The sequence below is a fragment of the Pinus tabuliformis genome, chromosome J (assembly GCF_031772625.1).
Source record: "Pinus tabuliformis cultivar Carrire ecotype Pingquan chromosome J, CPIR1, whole genome shotgun sequence".
NCBI lineage: Eukaryota > Viridiplantae > Streptophyta > Pinopsida > Pinales > Pinaceae > Pinus > Pinus tabuliformis.
This window is the reverse complement of record NC_142295.1, coordinates 170,462,114-170,482,460: the sequence shown is the minus strand read 5'-3', so window position 1 is coordinate 170,482,460 and position 20,347 is coordinate 170,462,114. Positions and strand designations below refer to the sequence as shown.

At 42.2% G+C, this 20,347-nt stretch overlaps 1 protein-coding gene across 2 annotated transcripts in view; it reads right to left on the bottom strand.

Moving 5' to 3' along the window:
• The window catches only part of LOC149226210 (kxDL motif protein), a 99,458-nt gene that overhangs the window by 60,971 nt on the left and 18,140 nt on the right, over positions 1-20,347 (bottom strand). The window contains exon 2 of one of the 2 annotated variants that reach the window (XM_089377436.1): positions 16,855-17,058. In XM_089377436.1, coding sequence (XP_089233562.1) covers positions 16,872-17,058 — 187 coding nt within the window. In that variant the 3' untranslated portion in view covers positions 16,855-16,871. The remainder of the gene's footprint in view (positions 1-16,854; positions 17,059-20,347) is intronic. The other variant, XM_089377435.1, reaches the window with a different exon arrangement.

The window sequence follows — 20,347 nt, the reverse complement described above, 5'->3', positions numbered from 1 at the left end:
GAATCTGAGAAGCCCATTTTAAATGTCTTTGCCCCTAAACTTTGTGAAAATTCAAAAACCCTGAATCCCTACTGCAGCAAATAGATGTTACTACTCCTACTTGTTAAACCATACAACTTATTTACCGTGTTCTATGGTAAATATCGAAGTAAATACAACTGCAGCATTCATTATTTAAAATAATATGTCGCAACAAGAAACTAAACAGGAAAAAGATACAACACACATCTACACAATTATTTTGGACAAATGTCCCGAGAAAAACCCAATGCAGGAAAACCGGTGCAGCAGCTCTAAGGATTTTACTATTATGCAGTAGTAAATATGAATACAACTTTTGGATGCCTTCCCGGCAATGTAATTACAGAGAGTATCACTGACAGAGAGATCTGTGAGATTATCTCACACTATCAATGGAAGTTTTCGCTGATCTAGCCCCTGAATGACTGCCCTGGCTACCTCTGGTTGACTCTGCGCAGTGTCTGAGTCAACCCAGCATCAAACCCTCTAGGGACAACATCACTCCTCTAGCTGATCGATTTGCTCCCCAGGAACTTCGATTTCTGCCTCCCGGTCTCAAACCTCGGCTCCCAGCTTCTGAAATCGATTCCTTCAACAAATTTTCGGACTTCCTCTCGACTTTTGCACTGCCTCTGCATGGGCCTGCGTAAATCTGTGTCAGCCCTTCTGGCTCTACATTGCCACTGCTAGATCTCCCTCTACCTTCTGTACTAACTATTCTCTGACCAGGAAAGATTTCCCTTCGAATACTATACCTGCCCCTCACTGCAAATGCTCACTTCGAATTTCTCACCAGAATTTTTACAGTCCCATTAAAAATAATTAATTATTTTAATAAAACTGTCTTCGGGTGGAATTTCCCAAAACGATTTCTGGGTATTGGAGAATGCATGTGTCTAAGCCTCCCTGCAAAATTTGAGACTTAGAGAACATCTGATGCTACCAGAAATCAACACTCCCTCTTAGCGAGGAATGTGCTCTAGCAATGCAACTTGTTGAAGCATCACTCTGTTCTGTAACATCTCCTTCTGCGTTGTTGATGTCTGACATCCTGTCCACCAACTACTGCGCAAATGTTGCATCTGTACTGTTGTTGACCCTACCACTGTCAACACTGCATTCGTACTGCAACTCCCTCTCAATTCTACATCCATGTTGCTGCTACCACTGCCACTACCAACTGCATCTGCACTGCAACCTTCTCCAACTGTTGTTGCTACTGCATCAGCAACGGAAAAGCATCCCAAATTACTGAACTAGTGTTCAGTATGATGCATCTCGTTGCTAGAGTCTGACTACTGCTAGTCTCTACGCTGACCCTCTGAAGCTTTTGCGTTGGTGTTGACCCCTGCTCTGTGCCATCTGCACTGCTGCCAACTCTAGCTCTGCGCAGCTCAATCTCTAGCGCTCCTACCCACTGCAACTGTCACCCCTGCAATCCTCTGCACCAACTGACATTGGTCCATCCTACTACATATGATTTGGGCTCCCGTAGCAAGGAATTCATCCGAGAGGTGGGCTCCTCAAGGATCCTGCCCATCTGTAGCTCTTTCGCACTAAAGCTCTAAATCAGAGCACCTCCCTCCTGGAGGTATCTTGACTGTCATGGCAAACTCATCCTCTTCAATCTTCGCGGTTGCAACCTCCGGATCATGTTTCTCATCTTCGTCGTTCTTCCTTAGAGGACATTGTGTTGTGTAGTGAACGAATTCAACACACCTGAAGCATTTGATCTTCGAAACATCTTTCTTCTTCTTTCGTTGCCCCTACTGCCCCTTGGATGCAAGGGTTGCATTCTCTTCCTCCTCCTTGGGCTTCGACCCACTACTGCTACTTCTGTCAAGTTTACTCTTAACCAAGTCCCTCTTCAACTCCTCTTTCTGAAGAGGAGCCCACATCTCATCCCAGTTGGGAAAAGTCGCCCTGCCCTGGATGCTCTGGAAAAAGACTTGCCAATCTTCAAAAACAGAATTTAGGGCCAGTCTTACCAACTCAGACACTTGAGGTCTAGACCCCTTAGCTGCTAACTCATCTCGGGTCTCCTGAAGCTTCGTGAGGAACGGATCAATGTGTTCCCCCTTCCGCATTTGTATGGATCTCATCTTCTGCTCTATGTACATCTTCTGCTGCTTAGAAGATCCCTAATACAGCGTAGACAATGCATCCCACATCTCCTTAGCAGTCCCTCTCCTAGTGATGTGACAGACTACATGATACTTTACTTCATCGAGGATCATTCTCTTGGTCTTCCCCATTTCTCCTTTGTACTTCTTGAGTGGATCTGGATCCGTTGGCACAACCACCATGCTGTCGACGTAGGCTTTGAGAAAATACTCACCCAGAAGGCACGACATCCTTACCTTCCAGATTACATAGTTGGATGCCCCATCCAACCTGTCCTGATCTCTTAGTCCACTAGTTGCCATCTCTCCCAAATAGAAAGTCAAATGACCTCCTCTCTCCTCTGTGCTGCTGCTGGGCTAGCCTACGCACTCCCTACTGGAGTCAGTAGATCTGTTGGCCCTTTGTTGTTGCTCAGCTGATGAGAATTCGGACTTCTTGGCTGGAAGTCCTTTAAGGAAGAATTCCCTCAACCGTGTTTCTCTCTTCCCTCATAACGTCTTTTTGCCCAGAACTGCCTGTAGAAAACTGCATCCCACCAGAAAAACCGCTCTTCACCAAATCCTTTGCTGCGTTGCTCCCTTTGTTGTTGATAGATTTCGATCTAGAAATCCTACCTCTCTATCGACTCACTCAGAGACAGATTTACCATGAAAATCTAGCCCTCTTGGCCTGAACTACGCAAACCCTCTAGGGATTCGAATTGTTGCCTTTGCAAGAATTTCAAATTCACTTCTTCCTTAAGCGTTGGGTCTTCGGGCTCTGTTCTTCTTGCTTCACCTGCAGCTCTAATACCATGTGAAAATTTGGAGACCCTGAATCCCTACTACAACAAACGATGTTACTTCTCCTACTTGTTAAACCATACAAGTTATTTACTGTGTTCTACGGTAAATATCGAAGTAAATACAGCTACAGCATTCACTATCTAAAATAATATGCCGAAACAAGGAACTGAACAGGAAAAAGATACAACACACATCTACACAGTTATTTTTTGGACAAATGTCCCCGGAAAAACCCAATGCGAGAAAACCGGTGCAGCAGCTTTGAGGGTTTTATTATTATACAGTAGTAAATATGAATACAATTTCTAAATGCCTTCCCGACAATCCAATTACAAAGAATATCACTGACAGAGAGATCCGTGAGATTACCTCACTCTATCACTGGAAATTCTAGTTGATCCAGCCCTTGAAAGATTGCTCCTGGCTACCTCTGGTTGCCTCTATGTTGCCTCTATGCAGTGTCAGCATCAACCCAGCGTCAAACCCTCTGGGGATAGCATCACTCCTCTAGTTGATCGATTTGTTGCCAGGAACTTCGATTTCTGCCTTCCAGTCTCACACCCCGGCTCCGAGATTCTGAAATCGATTCCTTCAGTAAATTTTCGGACTTCCTCTTGGCTTTTCTGTTGCCTTTGCATGGGCCTGCGTAGCTCAGCGTCAACCCCTCTGGCTCTACGCTGCCACCGCTGGATCTCCCTCTACCTTCTCTACTGACTATCCTCTGACTAGGAAGATTTCCCTTCGGATACTATCCAATCCCCTCACTGCAAAAGCTCACTTCGAATTTCTCACCAGCAGGTGCTCTGCTTCAAAAATTCAATCTTCTGAACTCTATCTGTGTGTTCTCCAAGTGCCCATCAAGCCTTCTCTTATAATCCTCTCGTTGATCAATCAACAGCCCCGATTAGATTCTAATTAATGACTAGGATCATATTGACTTGATCTCCACCTTCTTCTAGAAGTTTCACCCACAGTTTAGATTAATACCCTTTAATTATTTTAATTTCCTAAGTTTAGACTTAGGGTCCCATTAAAAATAATTAATTATTTTAATAAAACTGTCTCTGGGTGGAATTTCCCAAAATGATTCTGGGTATTTGAGAATGCATGTGTCTAAGCCTCCCTGCAAAATTTGAGACTTAGAACACATTTGATGCTACCTGAAATCAACACTCCCTCTTAGCAAAGAATGTGCTCAAGCAATGTAACCTGCTGAAGCATCACTCTGTTCTGTAACATCTCCTTCTGCACTGTTGATGTCTGACATCCTGTCCACCAACTACTGCGCAAATGCTGCATATGTACTACTGCAGACCCTACCACTGTCAACACTTCATCCATACTACAACTCCCTCTCAATCCTGCATCCATGCTACTACTGCCACTGCCACTGCCAACTGCATCTGCACTGCGACCTTCTCCAACTGATGCTGCTACTGAATCAGCGACGAAAATGCATCCCAAATTGTTGAACTAATGTTTGGTATGATGCATCTCGTTGTTGGAGTCTGACTATCGCTAGTCTCTACGGTGACCTTCTGAAGCCTCTACGTTGTTGTTGATCTCTGCTGTGTGCCATCTGCACTGCTGCCAACTCTAGCTCTGCGATGCTCACTCTCTAGTGCTCCACCGCACTCAACAGTCACTTCTGCACCGACACTAGTCCATCCTGCTACATCTTATTTATGCTCCCGTAGCAAGGAATTGATCCGAGAGGTGGCCTCCTCAAGGATCTTGCCCATCTGTAGCTCTTTCAACCTACAGCTCTAAATCCGCCCACCTCCCTCCTGGAGGTATCTCGGCTATCATGGCAAACTCATCCTCCTCAATCTTCGTGGCTACAACCTTCGGATCATGCTTCTCATCTTTGTCCTTCCTGAGAGGACATTGTGATGCGTAGTGACCGAATTCACCACACCTAAAGCATTTGATCTTCGAAACATCCTTCTTCTTCTTTCGTTGCCCCTGTTGCCCCTTGGATGCGAGGGTTGCATTCTCTTCCTCCTCCTTGGGCTTCGACCCACTACTAATGTTTCAGTCAAGTTTACACTTGACCAAATCCCTCCTCAACTCCTCTTGCTGAAGAGCTGCCCACATCTCATCCCAATTTGGCAAAGTCGCCCTGCCCAGGATGCTCTCGACAAAGACTTGCCAATCTTAAGAAACAGAATTTAGGGCCAGCCTTACCATCTTGAACACTTGAATTGTAGACCCCACAGCGACTAACTCATCTCGGGTCTCCTGAAGCTTCGTGAGGAACGGATAAATGCATTCCCCCTTCTGCATTTGTATGGATCTCATCTTCTGCTCTATGTACATCTTTTGTTGCTCGGAAGATCCCTGATACAGCGTAGACAACGCATCCCACATCTCCTTAGCAGTCCCTCTCCTAGCGATGTGACAGACTACATGATCCTTTACTTAGTTGAGGATCATTCTCTTTGTCTTCCCCATTTCTCCTCTATGCTTCTTGAGTGGATTTGGATCCGCGAGCACAGCCACCACCCTGTCAACGTAGGCTTTGAGAAAATGCTCATCCAGAAGGCACGACATCCTTGCCTTCCAGATTAAATAGTTGGATACCCCATCCAACCTGTCCTGATCTCTTAGTCCACTGGCTGCCATCTCTGCCAAATAGAAAGTCGAATGAGCTCTCTCCTCTATGTTGTTGTTGGGCTAGCCTACGCACTCTCGGTTGGAGTCAGTAGATCTGTTGTCCCTTTGTTGCTGCTCAACTGATGAGAATTCAGACTTCTTGGCTGGAAGTCCTCTGAGGAAGAATTCCCTCAATCGAGTTCTCTATTCCCTCTAATGTCTTTTTGCCCAGCGACTGCCTGTAGAAAAAGGTGTCCACTAGAAAAACCCTCTTCACTGAATCCTCTACTGCGAAGCTCCCTTTGTCGCTGATAGATTTCAATCTAGAAAGATTACCTCTTTGTCGACTCACTCAGAGACAGATTTACCACGAAAATCTAGCCCTCCTGGCCTGAACTGCGCAAACCATCTTGGGATTCTAATTGTTGCCTCGCAAGAATTTTGAATTACCTTCTTCCTTCAACACTGGGTCTTTCGGCTCTGTTCTTCTTGCTTCACCTGCAACTCTGATACCATATGAAAATTCGGAAATCCGGAATCTCTATTACAGCAAATTGATGTTATTTCTCCTATTTGTTAAACCATACAAGTTATTTACCGTGTTCTACGGTAAATATCGAAGTAAATACAACTGCAGCATTCACTATTTAAAATAATATGCTGAAACAAGAAACTAAACAGGAAAAAGATACAAGACACATCTACACAGTTATTTTTGTACAAATGTCCCAGGATAAAACCGGTGCAGCAGCGCTGAGTGTTTTATTATTATGCAGTAGTAAATTATGAAGTTATGGCTAATCCAGCCCCTAGTTGCCTTTGCACTGCCTCTGTGCAGTGTCTGAGTCAACCTAGCGTTAAACACTTTGGGGACAGCGTCACTCCTCCAGCTGATCGATTTGCTGCCCAGGAATTTCAATTTTTGCCTCCTAATCTCACACCCCGGCTCCCACCTTCTGAAATCGATTCCTTCAGCAAATTTTCAGACTTCCTTTTGGCTTATGCGTTGCCTCTGCATCAGCCTACACTGCCTCTACATGGGCTTGTGTAGCTTTGCGTCAGCCCCTCTGGCTATCCACTACCATTGTTGGATCTCCCTCTGCCTTCTCTATTGAGTATTCTCTGACCGGGAAAGATTTCCCTTCGGATACTATCTCTGCACATCACTACAAAATCTCACTTCGAATTTCTCACCAGCAGTTGCTCTGCTTTAGAAATTCGATCTTCTGAACTCTATCTGTGTGTTCTCCAAGTGCCCATCAGGCCTTCTCACATAATCCTCTCGTTGATCAATCAACAGTCCAGATTAGATTCTAACCATTGGCTAGGATCATAATGACTTGATCTCCGCCTTCTTCTAGAAGTTTCACCCACACTTTAGATTAATACCCATTAATTATTCTAATTTCCAAAGTTTAGACTTAGGGTCCCATTAAAAATAATTAATTATTTTAATAAAACTGTCTCCGGGTGGAATTTCCCAAAACGATTTCTGGGTATTGGAGAATGCATGTGTCTAAGCCTCCCTGCAAAATTTGAGACTTAGAGCACATTTTATGTTACCAAAAATCAACACTCCCTCTTAGCGAGGAACGTGCTCTAGCAATGCAACTTGCTAAAGCATCACTTTGTTTTGTAACATCTCCTTCTACGTTGCTAATGTCTGACATCCTGTCCACTAACTACTGCACAAATGTTGCATCTATACTACTGTTGACCCTGCCACTGTCAACATGTCATCTGTACTGCAACTCCCTCTCAATCCTGCATCCATGTTGGTGTTGGCACTGCCACTGCCAACTGCATTTGCACTACAACTTTCTCCAACTAATGCTGCTACTGCATCAGCAACGGAAAAGCATCCCAAATTACTGAACTGGTGTTCAGTATGATGCATCTCGTTGGTGGAGTCTGACTGCCGCTAGTCTCTACGTTGACCTTCTGAAGCTTTTGTGTTGCTGATGGCCTCTGCTCTATGCCATCTACACTGCTGCCAACTGATGTAGCAGCATTTAGCTCAGAAGAATCATTGTATTTTAGTAGACATAGAGGGGTCTTGTGATTTAAGGAAGTTGGTTTCCTAAGTGTTAAAATTAATGTAATTACTTAGGATTTTGAGTGATTTTAATGAGAATAGGAATTAATTAAGTATTGTGAGGCATATTTGCAAATGTTCTCGAATGTTGGAGAACATGAGAGATTCAGTATAGTTGAATGATTTGAGAATCAGTTGTAAATCTTGGATTAGAAATAGGTTTCATGATTTGTGGATTAAACAGGATCCTTAGGGATAAAGATGAGATTTTAGGATTTTGTTGAGAAGTTTATGGATCCAAACCAGGAATTGGTTGTAGAATCCTTTTGTATAAATGTAAGCCAAAAAGGCAGAGAAAAAGTGAGTCGGTTAGCTAGTTAGGGGTTTGCTAGTTAGTTAGAGGGTTTGACTATAAGCCTACAGGCAAGTAGGAAAACAAAGGCCACTGATTAGAATATCAGGCCAGAGAGAGAGAGACTCGTATGTAAATATTTATTTATCAATACAGAGAATTCGATTCTGAATTGTGTGGTGTGTATTGATTAATGGAGTTATGAATTGTGTGTGAAAACTAGAGTTTCTGCATAGTATATGTATGCAGGTGGAGTTCGGGCAAAACACAGAGAAGAAGTGATATAAAGGATCATATTGGATCGCTTGAATCCATTCGAAGAATCACAGTCGAGATTCAGGACTGACTGTGTTAAGAGCATGTGGAGTTAAATCAAGAGGGAGTTGTGTTGCAGGGCAACTAAATATTGAAACCCTGAAGAAACCTGAAACAACAGAAACACTGAGAAATGGCATAAAAACGAAGTAGAGGAAGGGCGAAGAAATGACGTAACGATGTACAGGGGTCGTTGGATCTAAGAGATCAAAGAACGAGGTTGAAGGTGTTGGGCGATCAAGATTAAGTAACGCAACATAAGGTAAAAGAAATGAACGGCGGAGATTAAACTTAAATGTTAGCGGAAGAGGAATATAGAGGAGCCATCGTAGTCGTCCGATGGGTGGAGCTCTACAGTTATTGCGTGGGTAAAATGCGTGAGCGTTAATGCACGAGAAAAGTAGTTTCATAACAGGAAATGGTTTATCGCGCGGGCTCTAAGTGGTAAGTGGTAATTCGGGGTGGTCACCCGATTCCATTTATCAGTCAACACGTAGCACGCCGCAGGAGAGAGGAAACCGCTTTATCGGGCAGGTAATCCTTGTGCAAGTGGCTCATGCGATATGGCTATTAACCGTTGGATCGGAGATAGGTGAAATCAACGGTGGAGGATTGAACCGATAAAGGTGAGCGTTAGTATATGTGTAAGGTGGCGGAAAGGTAAGATTAAATGTGTTTTACATGTATTTCTATTATATGGGTTATAATAGAAATAAAGTAGGTTAATGAATTATGGTTTAAGTCTGTGTAACAAAGTCTAACCATGGTATGGTTAAGACAAGGGGATGTTAAGAATTAACCAAGGTTAAGGAGGGTTGAATAAAGTTCCACTAGAAGGTTGACTAAAGTTTAGACTTTGGGTTAGTCAAATATAATGTTTCCGCATGAGATTTAAATTAAGAAGCCTTAAGCCTTCAAATGTGAAGGTTTTCACCATGGATCAGGTGATTAAGGCCTGAGACCAGTGACATGCAATTTTATTTGCATAGCCAACTCTAGCTCTGCAATGCTCACTCTCTAGCGCTCCAACCCACTGCAACAATCACTCTTGCACTCCTTTGCACCAACTGACATTGGTCCATCCTACTACATCTGATTGAGCTCCCGTAGTAAGGAATTGATTCGAGAGGTGGGCTCCTCAAGGATCTTGCCCATCTGTAGCTCTTTCGAACTACAGGTCTAAATCAGCCCACCTCCCTCCTGGAGGTATCTTGGCTGTCATAGCAAACTCATCCTCCTCGATCAGCGCGGCTGCAACCTTTGGATCATGCTTCTCGTCTTTGTCATTCCTGAGAGGAGATTATGTTGCGTAGTGACAGAATTCACCACACCTGAAGCATTTGATCTTCGAACATCTTTCTTGTTCTGTTGCCCCTACTGCCCTTTGGATGCGAGGGTTGCATTCTCTTCCTCCTCCTTGGGCTTCGACCCACTGCGATTGCTTTTGTCAAGTTTACACTTGACCAAGTCCCTCCTCAACTCCTCTTGTTGAAGAGCTACCGACATCTCATCCCTGTTTGGCAAAGTCACCCTGCCCAGGATGCTCTGGACAAAGACTTGCCAATCTTCAAAAATAGAATTTAGGGCTCATCTTACCATCTCGGATCGTTGAGGTGTAGACTCCACAGCTACTAACTCATCTCGGGTCTTCTGAAGCTTCGTGAGGAACAGATCAATGCGTTCCCCCTTCTGCATCTGTATGGATGTCATCTTCTGCTCTAGGTACATCTTCCGCTGCTCGGATGATCCCTAATACAGCGTAGACAACACATCCCACATCTCCTTAGCAGTCCCTCTCCTAGCGATGTGACAGATTACATGATCCTTTACTCTGTCAAGGATCATTCTCTTCGTCTTCCCCATTTCTCCTCTATACTTCTTGAGTGGATCTGGATCTGCGGGCACAACCACCACATTGTCGACGTAGGCTTTGAGAAAATACTCATCCAGAAGGAATGACATCCTCGCCTTCTAGATTACATAGTCGAATGCCCATCCAACTTGTCTTAATCTCTCAGTCCACTGGCTGCCATCTCTGCCAAATAGAAAGTCGAGTGACCTCCTCTCTCCTCTGCGTTGTTGTTGCACTAGCCTACACACTCCCTACTAGAGTCAGTAGCCTACACACTCCCAAATTACTGAACTAGTGTTCATCATGATGCATCTCGTTGTTGGAGTGTGACTGCTACTAGTCTCTACGCTAACCTTTTGAAGCCTCTGCGCTACTGCTAAGCTCTGCTCTATGCCATCTTTAATGCTGCCAACTCTAGCTCTGCGCTACTCAGTGTCTGGCGCTCCTAGCCACTGCAACTGTCATTCCTGCACTGCTCTGCACCAACTGACACTGGTCCATCCTGCTACATATGACTTGGGCTCTCGTAGTAAGGAATTGATCCGAGAGGTGGGCTCCTCAAGGATCCTGCCCATCTGTAGCTCTTTGGAACTACAGCTATAAATCAACCCACCTCCCTCTTGGAGGTATCTCGGCTGTCATGGTGAACTCATCCTCCTCAATCTTCGTGGCTGCAACCTTCAGATCATGCTTCTCATCCTTGTCCTTCTTCCTAGAAGGACACTGTGTTCTGTAGTAACTGAATTCACCACACTTGAAGCATTTGATCTTCGAAACATCTTTTTTCTTCTTCCATTGCTCCTGTTGCCCCTTGGATGAGAGGGTTGCATTCTCTTCCTCCTACTTGGGCTTCGACCCACTATTGTTGCTTTCGTCAAGTTTACACTTGACCAAGTCCCTCCTCATCTCCTCTTGTTGAAGAGCTGCCCACATCTCATCCCAGCATGGCAAAGTCGCCCTGTCGAAGATGCTTTGGATAGACTTGCCAATCTTCAGAAACAGAATTTAGGGCTAGCCTTACCATCTCGGACCCTTGAGGTGTAGACCCCACAGATGCTAACTCATCTCAGATCACTTGAAGCTTCGTGAGGAACGGATCAATGCGTTCCCCCTTCTAAATCTGTAGGGATCCCATCTTTTGCTCTAGGTACATCTTCCGCTGCTCGAAAGATCCTTGATACAGCGTAAACAACGCATCCCACATCTCCTTAGTAGTCCCTCCACTAGCAATGTCACAGACTACATGACCCTTTACTCGGTCGAGGATCATTCTCTTTGTCTTCACCATTTCTCCTCTGTACTTCTTGAGCAGATTTGGATCCGCGAACATAGCCACCACGTTGTTGACGTAGGCTTTGAGAAAATGCTCATCCAGAAGGCACGACATCCTTGCCTTCCAGATTACATAGTTGGATGCCCCATCCAACCTATCCTGATCTCTGAGTCCACTTACTGTCATCTCTGCCAAATAGAAAGTCGAATGACCTCCTCTCTCCTCTGTGCTGCTGCTCGGTTAGCCTACACACTCCTTGTTGGAGTCAATAGATCTGTTTCCCCTTTGTTGCTGCTCAACTGATGAGAATTCGGACTTCTTGGCTGGAAGTCCTCTGAGGAAGAATTCCCTCAACCGTGTTTCTCTCTTCCCTCAAACGTCTTTCTACCCAAAAACTGCCAACGGAATACTGCGTCCCACCAGAAAAAGCCCTCTTCGCTGAATCCTCTGTTGTGTTGCTCCCTTTGCTGTTGATAGATTTCGATCTAGAAATATGACCTCTCTGTCAACTCACTTAGAGACAAATTTCCCATGAAAATCTAGCGCTCCTGGCCTGAACTGCGCAAACCCTCGAGGGAACTGCGCAAGCTGGATCTTCTGGCTCTATTCTTCTTGCTTCCCCTGCAGCTTCGATACCATGTGAAAATTCGGAAACCCCGAATCCCTATTGCAACAAACTAATGTTACTTCTCCTACTGGTTAAACCATACAAGTTATTTACTGTGTTCTATGGTAAATATTGAAGTAAATACAACTACAACATTCACTATTTAAAATAATATGCCGAAACAAGAAACTGAACAAGAAAAAGATACAACACACATCTACACAGTTATTTTTGGACAAATGTCCCCAGAAAAACCCAATGCGGGAAAACTGATACAGCATCTCTGAGGGTTTTATTTTTATGCAGTAGTAAATATGAATACAACTTTTGGATGCCTTCCCGGCAATCCAATTACAGAGAATATCACTAATAGAGAGATCTGTGAGATGACCTCACACTATCACTAGAAGTTCTAGTTGATCCAGCCCCTGAATGACTGTCTCTGCACAGTGTCTGTGTCAACCTAGCGTCAAACCCTCTGGGGACAGCGTCACTCCTCCAATTGATCAATTTTTTGCCCAGGAATTTCGATTTCTACCTCCCGTTCTCACGCCCCGACTCCCAGCTTCTGAAATCGATTCCTTCAACAAATTTTCAGACATCCTCTCGGCCTCCGCGCAGCCTCTGCATGGGCCTGCATAGCTCTGCGTCATACCCTCTGGCTCTGCGCTGCCACTGTTGGACCTCCCTCTGCCTTCTCTGTTGAGTATTCTCTAACCGGGAAAGATTTCCCTTCGGATACTATCCCTACCCCTCACTGCAAAAGCTCACTTCGAATTTCTCATCGGCAGTTGCTCTGCTTCAGAAATTCGAACTTCTAAACTCTATCTGTGTGTTCTCCAAGTGCTCATCAAGCCTTCTCTTATGATCCTCTCGTTGATCAATCAATGACCCAGATTAGATTCTAATCAATGACTAGGATCATATTGACTTGATCTCCGCCTTCTTCTAGAAGTTTCACCCACACTTTAGATTAATACCCATTAATCATTTTAATTTCTCAAGTTTAAACTTAGGGTCCCATTAAAAATAATTAATTATTTTAATAAAATTGTATCCAGGTGGAATTTCCCAAAACGATTTATGGGTATTGGAGAATGCATGCGTCTAAGCCTCCCTGCAAAATTTGAGACTTAGAACACATCCGATGCTACCAGAAATCAACACTCCCTCTTGGCGAGGAACATGCTCTAGCAATGCAACCTGCTAAAGCATCACTCTGTTCTGTAACATCTCCTTCTGCGTTGTTGATGTCTGACATCCTGTCCACCAACTACTGCGCAAATGTTGCATCTGTACTGATGTTGACCCTGCCACTGTCAACATTTCATCCGCACTGCAACTCCCTCTCAATCCTGCATCCATGCTACTGTTGGCACTGCCACCTGCATCTGCATTGCAACCTTCTCCAATTGATGATGCTACTACATCAACAACGTCAAATCATCCCAAATTACTGAACTGGTGTTCGATATGATGCATCTTGTTGCTAAAGCCTGATTGTTGCTAGTCTCTACGCTGACCTTCTAAAGCCTCTACGCTGCCTGCTGACCTCTACTCTGTGCCATCTCTAGCTCTGCGCTGCTCAGTCTCTGGCACTCCTAGCCACTGCAACCGTCACTCCTGTACCAACTGACACTGGTCCATCCTGCTACATCTGATTTCGGCTCCCGTAGCAAGGAATTGATCTGAGAGGTGGGATCCTCAAGGATCCTGCCCATCTGTATCTTTTGAGGATCGAGAAGAAATTGTCGGCTCTCTCTTGATCCTTGCCATCTTGCAAAAATCTTCCATCTGCAAGGCTCTTCATCTTTTTCATCGTCAGTATGTTAGTTTCCTTTTTTTCCTTTACTAGGCTTTCTTCCAGTAGCAAAAACATCAATCTAGGTCAAGCTCTTAGAGTTTTATTCATAAACCTTAGGGCTTTCTTATCCAAGTCTCCTAGGATTTACAAACCCACCATATCATTTCGAATTCTTTCTTTTCTAGCAGCAGCAATGACACCCTAGAAACATATCTTAGTCAATAACCTCAATAGTGCAAAGCACAACTGAATCAGAAATAACGCAAGTTCTTGTTCAACATTCCTCTCTTCTGCAGATGCAACATGGTGTCACTCTAACCTGCTTAAGTTAAATCAGGTCACACAGCTTTTGTCAAAGTGAAGGGCCACTTCAACGAAGCCTTCAGCAATCACTACATGTTCCCATATATGTGAAAAAGGGGAGGGGGTGTGCTAAATCCCAGTGGACCCGGAGAAGGAAGGGAAATAAAGGTTGGTAATGTGTGGAGGGAAGTGATAAATATGGAAAGGGATAGATGGAACACGTTATCTCAATCATGGATTTCCAAGTAGTGCCCCCTCCTAAAGAAACAAGCCATTAGAGGCAGTCCCACTCGTCTAGGATAGAAAATTAACCCCCCATTTAAGGTGAGGGAATAAGACTGTGGCCAAGACCCTTCTTTCTTCCAAGTCACCCCACAATCCATGCCAAATGCCCAAAATACAAAAAGCATAAGCACCTGAATGCAAAATGAATGAAGTACCTTCCGAGCAGAAGACTACTAGGTGGCTCTCAAGGGCTGCTGGCTGCCAGCCGGATGAGACAACTAGGAGAAAAAATTATCCTATGGGGTCACCCACTTTTGGTGGGTAACAGTCCCAGTTTAATTCATTTGGATTCATAAGCAGTAAATGTTCTTCTGAAGCCCCTAGCAGAGAAGAGGTTCAATACCTTGTAATAGTATCTTGGTTTGGTAGAGAACACCCTCCTCACAAAGAGGGAGTGTTAGCTTTAATCATTGCTCAGATTGTGTTCTCCTTCAGCATAGCTATACACAGCAGATTCTATTTCAGCAGGACAATGCACTCAGCAGTCCATATGTCTTGTCTACGGTGCAGCACGAAAGATCTGTGGATAAGGAAGCAGCAGAAAAAACCTCTTGGAGGCATACACCAGTTATGTGACAATGGTTGAGAGCAGTGGGCAGTTATGCAACAGTGTTAGCAACACCTGCATGCATATGTCAGCTTTAGACTTGCTTTATTTAGAGGCTGTATTGATCTTTAGCAGGCATGATAGCAAAATAGGCATTGAGTGACTGGAGCAAATGCATGCAGCAGCCACGATAGTATAATAGGCATTGAGTGACTGGAGCAAATGTATTCAGCATGCCGCATGCACTGTCCTTTCAGTTTAGAGGCTTCAGTTCACATAGGTCTATTGCAGGTCCAACTTTAGATTAGGCATTGGCATTAGGAAGTTCCATTTTTAGAACTGGAACTGCTTCCAAGGCAGAAGGTACATGCATACATGCATATTTAATCTTCTCCAGTTGAAGCATGCTATTCAAGGTGGAGAACTCATGTAAGAGGGTACACCACTAAGTGGGCGACATTAATTGTATCTCACATTCTCTTCTAGTCTGTAAAAGAGAGACATGCCACACCACTGTTATCATGGGTTAGATAAAAAAATTGAGCAATGTGCCTTGTATTTTTCTGTTGGAACTTGAAAGTAATAGAGACTTAATGTGTTATTAAGCACAGGATGTACACTTGTCATCATAATTTTCAGATCACTGTTTTATGCAGAATATGAGAATTAGTCCATGTCTGATGTTATGATCACTTTTTATTTGCTGTTCATACTTTTCAATTCGCTTGTGTGTCTCTATGTCACATGATTTGGGTTCAGTTATTATTTTTAAAATAACTTATAATGTCAAATAAATTAAATAATAAGTAGAATTACTCAATTATTACACTGATATCATTCATATTATTTATAACCAAATTTATATATATATATATATATAATAATGATAAGTTTATATTAATATAATAACTTATTTAATAAATATTGTATTGTGTAAAATAATATATAAACTCATTAAATTTTATATTTATATATTATAATATGGATGCAATTAGCATAGACAACAATTTATTTATCTCTTGCTAAAATCACACTTTGGAATTGGCGGCTTAGTTTAGTTAAGTTATGACTCTGTTCCTCAAGAAATATCTCTCAAAAACTAATATGCCACTTCTTTGGGCAAGCAGAGGTTGACAGATCATCGAGCAGGTCCATGAAGAAGTGCCAATCGGTACTTGATTTTGTCTCCACAAAACAAGAATACCCATAGAGGCCATCTGACAGAACAAAATCACTACTTCTACGGGTGGGCGGAGGTCAACAGGTCATTGACCAGGTCCATGAAAAGTGCCAATCCATACTTGGTTCTGGCTCCACAAAACAAGAATATCTGTAGAGGCTATCTGACAGAATGACCTTACAGAGGGCGATGATTGTTAGTTGGTGGCTTAGCTATAACTTATCGACCTTGCGATCTTTGCAATGATAATCATATAGGCAGAATGGATCACAAAGGGAACACTTGACAGCTATATGGTTGAACCAATGTTCAAACAAAGCAAATCGAACTTGAACCGAACCCTTGGCGAACTTGAGTCAAACATAAACCTGGTCTGCAAAACTTGAACCTCAAGGTTCAAGTTCGGCGAACCCCGTGACATTGATGTGTATTGAGAACTTCAGATCTAGCAGTTACTGCAGTTTTGAGAGTTAGTGAAGTTTCCACCTTTCATGGGTTTTCTTTTGTTTGCTGATCAGTTCACCATGTGCTGAGATTTTAAAAGTAAACGAATACAATCACTGTTGGTGCACTCAAACTAGCTTCAATTGACAAATTTGACTTGAAATACAGGAATATCTCAATTTATAGGATATCTTAAAGAAACAAAGTGTGAACACATTAAATCATAATATGGACGTTTACCATTAACTACATTCAAATAACAAGGTCGTGACGATAAAATAGATGGTTATAATGCTACAGAAAATTTATGCATTCAGCTAGTTACTTGAAACCTGAGAGTGGATCATGACTATGAAGTTGTTGGGAATAACAATCCATCCAACCTTATTTTCCGGAATATATAGTCTAAATCTGTCTTCATAGATTTTAGAAGGCGTGTGTTCCTCGAAAAATCACTTGAAACAGCTGTGAAACTATGCTCAGAGTAATCATTGAAATGAGACAAAACTGCATTGCTATCTTGTAGCCTTCCCAATCTGTCATTTTAAAAAGAACAAACCCACTCAGCCAAGACTAAAATGAAGTTAAATGGTCAAAATACATTCGACATGCTTACCAATTGCCTCTAATATGATTTCTCATCTAGCACAAGAACAGAGATGCAACATGCATTAAACTATGTTAGGAAGGCCAAGAGGCAATATACTGTGTGACAAAAATTACAAAGATTTATCATTTACCTGTCAGAAATCCATGGAGGGCATACACTGAAGCCCTTGTTTAGCACATGATCAGCGATATCACTTAGTAACCCACATCAAACCGCACTAGACTTTGACATGCTCTAATTCTAAGAAAAAATAACATGTAGATCCAGGTGATGTTTTATATACTGTAAAGTCTAACTTATGCAGCCAAGTATACAAAAAGAATATCAAATATCAACGTGGATGATATACTTTTGGTCCCTCAAGACCACCATTTGATAACTTTTAATTACAAAGTCACTCGCTTTTTATTTAGAGCGTATTGTTTTGAATGTATTATCCCCCAAGTTAGCAATAACAACTATGAAAGAAAATGTTGGAAAATTTTATTAGACTCTGACACAACCCACAATAGCATTTCAAGCAACCGATAGAATTCATCTATTTATTTTGACACAACAGCAGAAGTTGGAGCAGTACAAATAAAGCACAAATCTTTCCAAGGAGGTAAAGATTGAGAACTTGAGATACTTGACTTCATGTTGTTCCTATTGTTTCTAGTCAACAATTTTTTGACATTTGTTCCCACCTGCTTTGACAGCACTCGCAGTCATCTCGAAAGAGTGACCAATCCAGATTCCTGGATTATCAGCATCAATTAATATCAAGTTTGGGTGATTTCCAGCTTGGGCATTATTTCCAAGTCAACATTTTTCCAGTTAAAGTTCCCCCATAGGTAGTATATGATGCACAAATAAGTACTGCAAATTTCCATGCGAGGTTTTACAGCAGAGACATCAAATTCAGACTTCAAGTTCTAAGTAATATTGCATGTAGGATTCCTTTATTATATCCCATAAATGAAGGATACTTTAGAAGATAGAAATGAACATTAGAACTTGTAATCTATTGACATATAATTATACCTAGATCGAACAATATAGTTTCACACCTCTCCACTGAAAGGGGTCTCTGGGAGGACATATTAGTAGATTTTCAGTTCTATTGAAGGCACCTAGTATAGAGATCGTACATGATAAGATAAATTGGAAGTGTTGGCAGTCAAATTTGAAATATATAATAAAAGGAAAAACAAAAAGAAATAAATCTTCACAGTGAAGTAACAAATATCAAACAAAACAAACATTATTGAGGATAGTAATAACCTTGTGTGAAAGAAAGGAAAGAATGATGCCATGAATGAACATGGCACCAATGAAAAGTTATAAACATCAAACATAGGAACATAAAGCTGCCAATTCAAATTGTCCGCATCTAAGATGGAATATAGTTATGACATATATCAGACACAGTTCCCTGAATGAAAAGCTGAATAAACAGATATGTAGACAATAATTGAAAATGTCTTAAAAAGGGAGAAATATGTTGCTAATTTTACCACATTGAGAGATCACGTAGCCAGGCACTGAATTTTCCATAGAAAAGGCATGCTCAAAGGGTTCAACATCTCTTTAGACAAAGGAAGCAATTTAAGTCACTTAGTGTTTAATCTTCACTAGTCAATATTATTGTTATCATGCCAAGAGCCTAACTTTGTGTAACACTCTATTATATTGTATTTATTTGGCTATTTTAGACTAAGGCTGACCTATTCAACCTCCTTGGGACTAGCACCCTAAGGGCACTTTGTATCTATTGTGCTCTCTTTTGCAAGTTATTTATTATATTTTACCCTTAGCACACTTACGGTTATGTCTATGGTTATTTATCTCTAAAGTGCTCTAGTGCTCTCCCGTTTTAAAGTGCATTAGTGAGATTTTATGTTGCTGTTTTATCCACTGACTGGATTAGGGAATTTGCTGGTTGGTTCACCGTAGACCTCTATCTCTTGTGAACCTCAACACGGTATCAGAGCTAGTGCAAACCTATCTCACTTATTCAACACTATTTTTCTGGGGATTAACCCTATTTTGTAGGACAGCACTCTCCTAGAGTTTACATAAGGTTTGTCAAGGGTTTATACCCTATCCTAGGACCAGCACACTCTTTCATTACTGTTTCAGGCTTCAGCTGATATGTATTGAAAATTTCTGAAAGAGGCTGGTATTCAAACAGTATTTCTAGGGTCTATACCCTATCCTAAGACCAGCACACTCATCCTCTATTTTTTCAGCTGATATATACTGCAGATTTGCTGAAGTCTATTACAGATTTTCAGAAGAGACTGGCACCCTTATATTTTTGGGTCTAAGAAGGTGACTTAACACGTATGGATTCAAAATGGTTGTTTCCCCACATAAATGGAGCAAAGATTGATGGATGTACCTGGAAAGATCTCTTCCTCCTACCACTGATGAAAACTACAATCGCATATGTCTAACGAAGGATGAAGCTCTTGGGCTAATCACCCTATATACCACCAAGGATAATAAAGTGCAAAATAAATTTGGAATATTTTGCCAAAACTCTTTGGGACAGTCAAAACTACTCAAGTCAGTAGACTTAAAACTGAGTTTTCAAACCTCAAGATGGGTGACTTCAACAGCATTGAGGAATACATGGAACCTAAATCAGATAAAGATTAACTATACTGTTCTGAATAAACTTTATCCAGCATTCAAGTCCTTTGCATGATTTCGTATAGCATTCCACTATTTGTAAGGGGATGCACTATTCTCTCCCTAAAGGACGTTTTTCTAATCTAATTCAACATCATCAAGTAACTTTGAGGAACATGGGAGAACTACCCCTTCAAGATCAAGCCCATCATAACGCTACCTCAACCCCTTGTAAGCATGAGGTTAAGGGGGAGAACTCAAGATCGTCTTGGGAAAAAAAACTCACATGCACTGACTGTCATAAGGAGGGTCATCCCTTCAAAAATTGCCTCCTTGGTATTCTGTCTTCAAAAATTTGAAGATCTTGCAAGGCATACAGTTGGCAGAGAGGATGCTTTTGAAGCAAATGTTGGATCTCCTCATAATGCACATTTGGGTGTGCATTCTGCATATTGGTCTTCCTCGTCTCCCTGGTAATGGATTGTTGATTTTGGAATCTAGAGCTACTAGGCATATGCATCAGTAGCTTCTCTCTGAATATAGACAACAGCACATATGGGAGAAAGTATTTATTACTGATAATTCAACCACACCAATTT